Source organism: Anarrhichthys ocellatus, unplaced genomic scaffold (assembly GCF_004355925.1).
Source record: "Anarrhichthys ocellatus isolate YVR2014 unplaced genomic scaffold, GSC_Weel_1.0 scaffold77, whole genome shotgun sequence".
NCBI classification, from domain to species: Eukaryota; Metazoa; Chordata; class Actinopteri; order Perciformes; family Anarhichadidae; genus Anarrhichthys; species Anarrhichthys ocellatus.
In genome coordinates this window covers 629313-637736 of record NW_022280107.1, presented here as the reverse complement: position 1 = coordinate 637736, position 8424 = coordinate 629313, and the positions used below count along the sequence as shown (strand labels likewise).

At 41.6% G+C, this 8424-nt stretch overlaps 2 protein-coding genes across 3 annotated transcripts in view; both read left to right on the top strand.

Moving 5' to 3' along the window:
• Window positions 1-67: 67 nt before the first annotated feature.
• On the top strand, window positions 68-4862 carry hsd3b1 (hydroxy-delta-5-steroid dehydrogenase, 3 beta- and steroid delta-isomerase 1). The gene is made up of 3 exons (XM_031873997.1): window positions 68-1249; window positions 2258-2422; window positions 3576-4862. Exons 1-3 carry the CDS (start codon window positions 1099-1101, stop codon window positions 4382-4384), a joined length of 1125 nt encoding a protein of 374 aa, XP_031729857.1. The 5' UTR covers window positions 68-1098; the 3' UTR covers window positions 4385-4862.
• A 1290-nt stretch (window positions 4863-6152) lies between these two features.
• pla1a (phospholipase A1 member A) overlaps window positions 6153-8424 on the top strand; it is a 12996-nt gene continuing 10724 nt past the window's right edge. Inside the window, exons 1-3 of one of the 2 annotated variants that reach the window (XM_031874018.1) lie at window positions 6153-6773; window positions 7431-7662; window positions 8181-8358. In XM_031874018.1, coding sequence (XP_031729878.1) covers window positions 6710-6773; window positions 7431-7662; window positions 8181-8358 — 474 coding nt within the window. In that variant the 5' untranslated portion in view covers window positions 6153-6709. The remainder of the gene's footprint in view (window positions 6774-7430; window positions 7663-8180; window positions 8359-8424) is intronic. The other variant, XM_031874019.1, reaches the window with a different exon arrangement.

Sequence of the window (8424 nt, the reverse complement as noted above, 5' to 3'; positions counted from 1 at the left end):
TGGAGTCTTGTTTGTTTTGGCTGCTCTAGCCTTGTACCTTCCTCTGGAGGAAAGTATTTAATTATTGTACCCGCAGTACAGATCTGATCTACTCATCTTTCATTTTAAAAGAACCTTGTTCAGCTGCTCCTCTGAGTTTCTAAACAAAGCAGTAACAATGGAAAGATCCTCTTCTGCTGTGGTAGAGCGCTTTGATGACAGTTCAAACACTCCACAGTGTGCAGGCTTAAAGGAACAGTTCACCACAAAAATCAACAAAAGATATGTTTCCTCTAACCTGTTGTGTTATTCGTCAATCTAGATTGTTTTGTTGTGAGTTGCAGTGTTTGAGATCGTAGGGATGTCTGCCTTCTCTCCAATATAATGGGAATGTATAGCACTTGGCTTGAGGTGCTTCAAAGAACATACATTTGAAAAACTGCTTACAACTATGTTTGTGGATTATTTTAAGCAACAAAGAGACATTGCTGTTGAAACCAAGATGGCCACAGCCAAAAACCAAGATGGTGATGGCCAAAGAGACTTATTATACTTTTGGTACCTTTTTTCTGTCAATACTTAACACATTTTAATGCAGGACTTTTACATGTATTGACATGTTACTTTTACTTAAAATATCACAACACTTCTTTCATCTGTTCATCTTGGGGACTCATTCATTTAATAAAAGTAGAAGTCATCTTCAAAAATAACACATTGATCCTCGTGTGTTTTCTCTTCATCACATGCAGAGTTATTCCCACTTAGATGATGGAATAAAACTTCCAACAGCAACTGTCCTTGGCATATAAAACATTCCAGCCCCCAATTTTCTTTTTTCTAGCTCCACAAAGCATCACAGAGCTGCAGCCGAGCCCTTCCCCTTTTTTCACACTGCCTTGAGGCAAATAATTCGTTTTTTTCTGGTAAACTTTCTGGGTTTACAAATAGTGAAAGGGCTGAGGCTGAGAGGACAGAAGCAGCTGTCGTTCTCTGACAAACAGAACCCAAAACATCCAAAAACACAAAAGTTGTTTTTCTTTTGAGAAGCATCTTCAAGAGGTCCATTGGAAGATAGTTATTTTGTTGGTTCTCGTACAAAGAGAGAATTAACCTGCGATGTCTCTGAGAGGTGAAGTGTGTGTGGTGACGGGAGCCAGTGGATTCCTGGGGAAGAGGCTGGTGAGGCTGCTGCTGGAGGAAGAGCAAGCGGCTGAGATTCGACTGCTGGACAAACAAGTACAGCCGCAACTTTTAGAGTCTCTGGAGGGTAAAAATCTGTCTTTTTCATTATGTGTTCACTGATATTTTATTCACAATATATATAGAAACAGATCAAGCAGAACAATGTTGATTGCAAATAACTCCTCCTTTCTTTAAAGATTTTCAACCATTCGTGCCATTAAACGAAGTGCAGTTTCTGTAATTTAATCAACATTGATAGTAAAGTATAAGTAGAAATGTAGTATTTACTCTCAATATTATGAGGCTGTAGTGAAAACTAACACTGATAAAATGGGAACACTTTGTAATACCAGTAGTTTGATTTGTCTTTTTTTAATTTAAACTTAATTTAATCAAATATAATAACAGTCTTGGGCTGAAATAGATTATTTATTTATATTTAGTTTACAAAGATTTAACCCTTAAAAGAATTAGCTCTGATGTGCTTCAGAGGACCAACATGTTGATGGAGTAATGAAAACTGCCATTTATATATTCATATTATTCTGCTTTTTTTACTTCTACACAACAATGTAATTATTTTCTATACACCAAATGCTAGGCTTTTTATATTGTCTGGGATATGTCAATGATTAGCAATAATATTGATTGTGATGCATTGCTCCATAGTACGGCAGCGATGCCCCTAGTGGACACCGGGAGAACCACACGTTTTTGCCCCAAACTGGCACAGACTGGTGGAAGAGTGTAAAAAGTACAATTGTGATGTCAGTTTTAATGGGTTTCAATGGGGACATTTTTGTCCTTTAGGGTCTTGGTTGGTCTTCGTATTCTGGCTACAGTTTATTATAGACTTATTAAAGGAGCTGAGGTTCTACTCCCAAAACTCGAGGAAGAAAAAAACATCACACCCGTAACAAAATGTATGAATATGCAATAACACAGTCAAAAAAATGTAATAGACAAAAATGTCCCTAGTGATGCACAAGGGTTAAGGATAAAAGATGTGAAAATACTCTATAAGAAAACCAAATAACTAAATGGTATATTGTGTTGGTTGATGAGAGTTTCTTGTTGATTTGCTGCATGTCAGACTGTCGAGGCGACACACAGTTGACTGTTTACGAGGGCGACATCAGAGACGGCGAATTCCTGAGGAAAAGCTGTCGAGGAGCATCGACCGTCTTCCACATCGCAGCCATCATCGACGTTAAGGACACGGTGGAGTACAGCGAGATACACGGGGTCAACGTCAAAGGTTAGACCGTCGCTTTAACGCACTGAAAGATAAAGCACAACTCTTCTCACTTCAAATGACTTTCATTACTTTAATTATCACTTCAGCCGCTGTTACACTTCAAAAAACTACTTTTTCATTGATTACACTTCCATGAAGACTTCAGCTGCTTTAAGTGCTACTTCAAGTGCTTTCATTGCTTACTTTGACACTTCAGCTGCTTTCACTGCTCATATTTCAACGGGCATTAACTTGTTTCAGAACTTACACTTCAACTGATAAAGCAGAACTTTTAAATGTTTACACTTCAACTGACTTTGGGTGCTTAAGTTTCTATTGATTTGTTCAAACTGCTTTTATTACATTAATTGACACTTCAGTTGCTTTCAGCTGCTGATACACTTCAACTAACTACTTTATCGAGGGACTGAACTGCTTTAAGCGCTTACACTTAAAATTACATTTTAATTTCGAACTTTAATGTAAACTTTGCAAGTGTAAAGTCAATGTTCACTTTTGGTTTCACACAGGAAACAACCAGCTGTCTCCTGAGTGAAAGTCTTGTGTTCCCTTTATGGAATTTCCTTGCTTCCCTCGTCTTTATAACTTGGAACTTTCAATAACGCTCACTCAATAAACTGCGTCACTTCCTCTAACCAAACGCAAAAAAATAACAATAATATTGTTTGCAGCAACGTATAATGCCAACATGTTTTCCTGGCGACATTGCTGTTGAAGCAGTTTTAACTTAAACTGACTTTTTTAACCGTTTTCTCGTGCTTCTATTTCAACTTTATTCACACTTAAACTTAAACTCATATACTCATAGAACTCATATCTTTGACTGTAACAGCCACTTCAACTTCTTTTAGTGCTTCAACTTCAGTCACCTTTACACTTTTCTTTCTTCTACAGATCTGGATTTATTTATTTATTTATTTTACATGTTCACTGATATTTTATTCATAATATATAAAGAAACAAGCAGAACAATTTTGATTGCAACTAACTCTTTTCAACTTCAGCCATTCCTACAATGAAAGAAAGTGCAGCTTCTCTGATTTAATTGTTTACGTTCTTATTGGTGTGAAAAGAAGAAGGGTTTGTCCTCCTCCAGCTAGAGATTCGGATCTCTTTTAACTCATATAAACTCTAGAGCATCTTTGCTTTGCAGGAACGCAGCTGCTTCTGGAGGCTTGTATCCAGGAGAACGTGGTGTCCTTCATCTTCACCAGCACCATCGAGGTGATGGGACCAAACCCAAGAGGTGAACCCATCATCAACGGCAGCGAGGACACAGTGTACGAGTGCGCTCTGAAGTTCGCCTACAGCAAGACCAAAAAGGAGGGCGAGCGGAGGACCCTGGAGGCCCACGGCGAGCTGCTCCAGAACGGAGGCCGACTGGCCACGTGCGCCCTCAGACCGATGTACATCTACGGCGAGGGCTGCCGCTTCCTGCTGGGCCACATGGGCGACGGGATACGAAATAGAGACGTTCTGTTTCGCATGTCTCAGCCAGAAGCCCGGGTGAATCCCGTGTATGTGGGCAACGTGGCCTCGGGCCACCTCCAAGCGGCACGCAGCCTCAAAGATCCACAAAAAAGAAACGCCATCGGAGGAAAGTTTTACTTCATTTCCGACGACACGCCGCTTGTGAGCTACTCGGACTTCAACCACGTCGTGATGGCACCTCTGGGCTTCAACATTCAGGAGAAGCTCATGTATCCGCTCTGGCTCCTCTACACGGTCTGCTTCCTCATGGAGATGCTGTGCATGATGGTCCGGCCTTTGGTACGCATCGTCCCGCCGCTGAACCGGCAGCTCGTCACCATGTTGAACACGCCGTTCAGCTTCTCCTATCAGAAGGCCAAGCGGGACCTGGGATACGCCCCCAGACACACCTGGGAGGAGGCCCGCAAACGCACCACCGAGTGGCTCGCGTCAGAGCTGCCGAAGGAGAGGGAGAGAATAAGAGCAAAATAATTTGTGAAAAGTCGTTTATACATTATCGGTTTGTGCATGCTTGTGTTTTAATTCATTGGTTAAGACCCTTTCCCTGTGGCGACAGTAAGAAGAAAGTTTTAGAGGAAGTGTATTTGAAGCACACAGCCAAAAAAATGGCGATCATCACTGTCAATGTTTCTTTAGAGGCACCATTTACTATTTTGTAGCCTGTTGTAGCATCTTTCTCATTATTCTAATAAGTTTAACACATGTTCTTGTTATTTCGTTTGTCTGATATTACCACTAGGAGTCACCATATTCCTACAACTATATGGTTTATTTGAGGATAAGCATTCACTCTTTCTACGATTTAAGGTTAACGGTACAGTAAGCAATGTTCAATTTTGTGAGGAAGAGGAGGGTTGGACTCCCAACACACTAAAAGTTCAAAAACAATTTTACATCTTTATCGTTGACTCATGTCAATGTCACCTGTTGTCCCTTCACTGTATTGCAATATGTTGTGTGCACTATTAAAGTTTGTGGTGAGAAAACAAACGTACATTTTCATTTATACTTGATTTATAAATTCATCAACTCATTTAACTTTAAGGGAGACTTGCATCATTTTTCTTTGAAGTTGGAAGCAAACGGACTTTTGGAAGAGTAAACTTTGACCGGTGAATCATGCAATTGGTCGAATGCGTGCGTGGGCGACCGAATGAGTGTCCGTCTCTTGTGTCTGTACACAGCGACTTCTCTCACTCTGCTGCAGCAAACTGCATCATATTTTGGTCGGCCAGTAACGGCTGCATGCTCAAGAACTCGTGGTTGCGGTGACTCGCACTTTCTCAAAACACCTTTTTTATTGCTTGTTTTATACTGCCATTGACTGTAGTGGATGCTGCCATTGACTGTAGTGGATGCTGCCATTGACTGTAGTGGATGCTGCCATTGACTGTAGTGGCCGCTTGTGATAGCACAGCTGACTGCATCGCTGACCCCCGGCTGCTACTCTGCATCCACAGCAACAAGGCAAGTTTATTTGTAGAGCACATTTCAACAAGGCTTCACATAAAACCATTAAAAGCATCAAAACATAAGGCAAAAGAAGAGGAGATAACAGTATTCAGTGTTTAGTTAACAGCTAATGCAACTATCACTGCACACACTGCTGAGTACCTCTCTGCTACTCTGCCGCTGCTTTGCAGGCAGTTTGGTGAAATACATTTTTGTGTTTGGCAAGATTGTAGGACATGTCTTATATGACATCTTCGTGCCGATAGGCTGCATACATTGCCGCTTGTTTTTGAGTTTGAATAAAGAATGGTTGAAGACACACCTGGCGGAGATCTGGATTCTACTTCGTGCACCTTTCTAATTACAGATTATTGTTTTTATCTGAGCTCTCCCTAAATCACTTTGTGATGCAAAACTTACCCTTGACCCATTTTCCTTGGGAAGGATTACATCTTTTGTTGTGTAATTACTACCTTAAAACGAGAGGCAAGATCCAATCAAACCTATTGTGTATTCACAAGAACAATTTGGAGAACCGCTACGAAAATTCAGCAGGAAAATTCCACTCAGATCGTTGATTATATAAAAGAATGTTGTGAAAGTGGAACAATCAATCAGCTAATGATTAATAACAGGATGACCCCCCTCACTTTCTATGACACACACACACACACACACACACACACACCAGTGGGCAGCCGGGCCAGAGTCCAGCATTTCTAACAAACAGCCATTGAATACCAATGAGGTCATGGCTTCACTGCCAGGCAAAGAGCTTCAACCACTTGTCAGTTCAGTGCAAACCAAGTCTGATAAGAAGAAAAAAACACCCACTGACAAATGCAATGAGTAAAGAGGACGTTCCTGTTTGTGACGTTCCCCTTGTGGCGTCGAAGGGATGCGGGGAGTAACGGTGTAAAATTCCCCGGGAAAGAGAATGAGCAACTGATGAGGGTCAACATCACCCAACATCACAAGGGTGCTTCACACCGACACACACACACATCTTCACTACTGCGGTTTGGCCCAAGGGCCGTCCGTGTGGCGCTCCTCTCCTTTTAACCACCGCCGATTTGGGAGGGGGGGGTAGAAGGAGAGCACAAACACCGTTTGAAAGTGAAACCTTTTATACAGACTTCTGCTTTGCTTCATGCCAGCTGTTTTCAAGCTAAAGCCGGAGTGTTTGTTCCAGAGTTGCAACACGGCACAGAGCCCCGGATTTTCTCAAGCCAAGAGCTGATCTCCATCCGCCAATCTGCGGCTGAACGGAGCAGCTGAGCGCCGTTAAGCACTAAATCTCTCAGTCAGCGACTCTCCCCGTTCACCTCTGTGGTAACAGAGAAAATGCCTCGGGAACACAAACCGGTCCTGCTCTGTGTCTTGACTGTCTTCACGTCGCTGGTGGTGGGTAAGTGAAGGAGATCATGACGGAGACGTTTTATATGTAAATCTGCGTCCCCCTTTTTTGGGGTATTTTTAAAACATAAATGCCAAGAAAAGGATTAAGCTTTGTAAAACTTGCACGAGTATACTGATATATATTGTATTGCAAAATGTTGTGTGTACTTTTAAAGGTTATTGGTAGAAATAAAACCACATGTACGCATTGTACATTTTTATTTATTTACATTTTCATTAATTCATTTAACTTTAGAGGAAACTTGGCCTTGCATCATTTTCTCTTAATTTGGAAGCAGACGTTTGGGAGAGTAAAGTTCCATTGTTAGTTATTATCAAGTAGTTATTATTCTGGATAATATTGTGGTGGTCTAGGGTGTGTTACCAAAATACAGCACTTCACTAATAAAGAATCAGACATGACTTTTAAATGCACAAATGGATGATTTTTGCAGTTTCAGCAGTAATGTATGTGTTTAATACACATTTTAACATTGCATTAAATAAATACACTGAAATAAGGATCTTATAATCTAGAAAACATTTTTTTTCCTTGTATGAAACAATAAAGTTTATATATATCAGCTGTTATTTTATGTTTTACTGTTTGCTGCGATGCATGACATGAGACCCTGCAGTGTGACATCATGTCCTTCTCATCGAGCAGGTGTGGAGGAGAGGCAGCGAGGCTATGAGTGCGCCGACCTCAACAACGCCACCTGGCAGGAGTACCGGCAGCAGAGGTTCAAGCTGCAGGTACAGTACCTGCTGCTGACGAGGAGAAACATGGACTGTGCACAGATGTTCAACCAGGAGTCTCTCTCGGAAACACAGCAGCAGCAGCAGACGTCCTACTTCAACGTGTCCCTCCCGACTAAGGTCATCGTCCACGGGTACAGGTGAGGAGAAGACCCTTAAAAACCCTTAAAAACCCTTAAACACCCTTAAACACCCTTAAGCACACTTAAAAACCCTTTAAATCCCATTTTTCTCACTGAACCTCTGACTGTGAGCACTGGGGCATTACATGAACTCAATTTCCTGATAAAGTTCTGATTAATTTACTTGACATAATTTAAGGTTTTTGTTTGTGCTTTTTCTGGCGGGTTTGAAGTAGAATAACTTAGTATAATGATGATAATATAATACATAATAATGTTTATTATTTAGAGACAGTGGATGAGAATCTGATGACAGTCGATGGTTGTTTGGTCACATGTCAGTCACATCTGATCAGACCACACACACACAGTCCACAGTAGGGTTTCTGAGTGTTGCTTTGTTTATTGTTTGTTGTGATCTTTAGAAATAATTGGTATTTGGTTTAAATATATATTAAAAACTCACCAACAAACTCTCCACCATCCTTCCCTCTGCCTCCATGCGGCCCTGCATCCTCCCCCTCCTCCCCCCGCAGGGTGATGGGCAGTAAGCCGTCCTGGGTGAAGCAGCTGGCCCGCGCCCTGCTGAGGGCTCAGGACGTGAACCTGTTGGTGGTGGACTGGGTCTACGGCGCCTCCTTCGCCTACAACCTGGTGGTGGAGGACTACAAGGAGGTGGCTGTGCAGATCTCGATCCTCATCAACCAGCTGCAGGTGAGAGAAACACTGACATTAATAATCTGCTTTTATTTTCATTATTTTGGGGGGTTAGTTCATTTT